At 47.6% G+C, this 1,066-nt stretch overlaps 1 protein-coding gene across 1 annotated transcript; it reads left to right on the top strand.

Annotated features, from left to right (window-relative positions):
• Positions 1–265: 265 nt before the first annotated feature.
• Positions 266–857, top strand: Pmar_PMAR009024 (conserved hypothetical protein; the record flags this gene model as incomplete). Its single annotated transcript, XM_002779563.1, has 2 exons — positions 266–626; positions 844–857. The coding sequence occupies 2 exons, from the start codon at positions 266–268 to the stop codon at positions 855–857; spliced, it is 375 nt and encodes a 124-aa protein (XP_002779609.1).
• Positions 858–1,066: the final 209 nt, after the last annotated feature.

Here is a 1,066-nt window from a genome sequence, read left to right as displayed (position 1 = left end):
CAAGGGTAGTTTTACTGACTCTGTATACCGGTGCAAGCTCTGACATTCCCAGGGAATGACAAGATGGCCAAAAAGATAGAGGGTTTTTATCAGAGAGAATTCTTCTCCCGACCCGGTGGGTTCAGTGACGTTTATCCCTCTCCAATGAACAATTCGTTTCACGCGCTCTTTGTGCGCGACGCACACTGTGCGTCCCAACATCCAATGCGTATGCGTTCACGAGCTTCGTCTTGCCGCCCGATCAATGCAACCTTTCAACATCGGAATGCGCAGCATCGTCAACATCCTGGTTATCACTGTCGTTGTGGCTAGCAATGCCTGTAACGACGAGGACAAAGCGAAGATGGCGAACAGCTTATTTCCCAACTATCTATTCAACTGTGGTTCCGACGCCGGGCTTACACCCTCAAAAATCGCCCCCTGCCTTGAGCAAGGATGTGGCCTGTCTCACGAATGCTCCGGTTGCTTCGTTACTGCTGGAGAGTGTACTATTAAATCATGCCTTGGATCCTGCATCTTCAGCCCACTGAGTGGAAAGTGCTTCAAGTGTGTGAAGGATCACTGCGATGTTGCACTTCTGACTTGCACAGGCTTGACCGATCCCTTACCTAATCCGACGAAGAAGGGTGATAAGTGCTATTAAACGACGAAGTACATGGCATGCGAATCTTCTATTAAGACTCCCTCGCATCGTCATGCTGGGCTGAGGCATCAAACTCCTCTGGTGTGTATTTGTCGTTCGATCCGGAATGTTTGTGGCCGAGTCATCTCATTATTCTTATCATTGATAGCTTGACGGTGAACCCGTTCCTGACTTTAAGGTCTTGGATAGCTCATTCGCAGGTGGTGTCTCTTAAGAATATCTCTTTCATACTCACTCTCCTCGAGATGAGCTGTTGCCGGTGAATGAGATTTTTGAACGATCGCTCTGTGTTCATGAATTCTCAAGTTGTTATGTACACAATGCTGGGTTTTATTTTTCGGCCTTTCTGGTCGTTTTTGATCACTATGATATCAGTTTCGAGCGGGTCTGGACTCCATTTGTGTTGCTGTAGAGGTTAACTCT

This window comes from Perkinsus marinus (assembly GCF_000006405.1).
Source record: "Perkinsus marinus ATCC 50983 genomic scaffold scf_1104296946672, whole genome shotgun sequence".
Classification (NCBI taxonomy): Eukaryota; Perkinsozoa; order Perkinsida; family Perkinsidae; genus Perkinsus; species Perkinsus marinus.
Note: the sequence above shows the minus strand (reverse complement) of the source record. Positions and strands in the feature narration are given on the sequence as shown.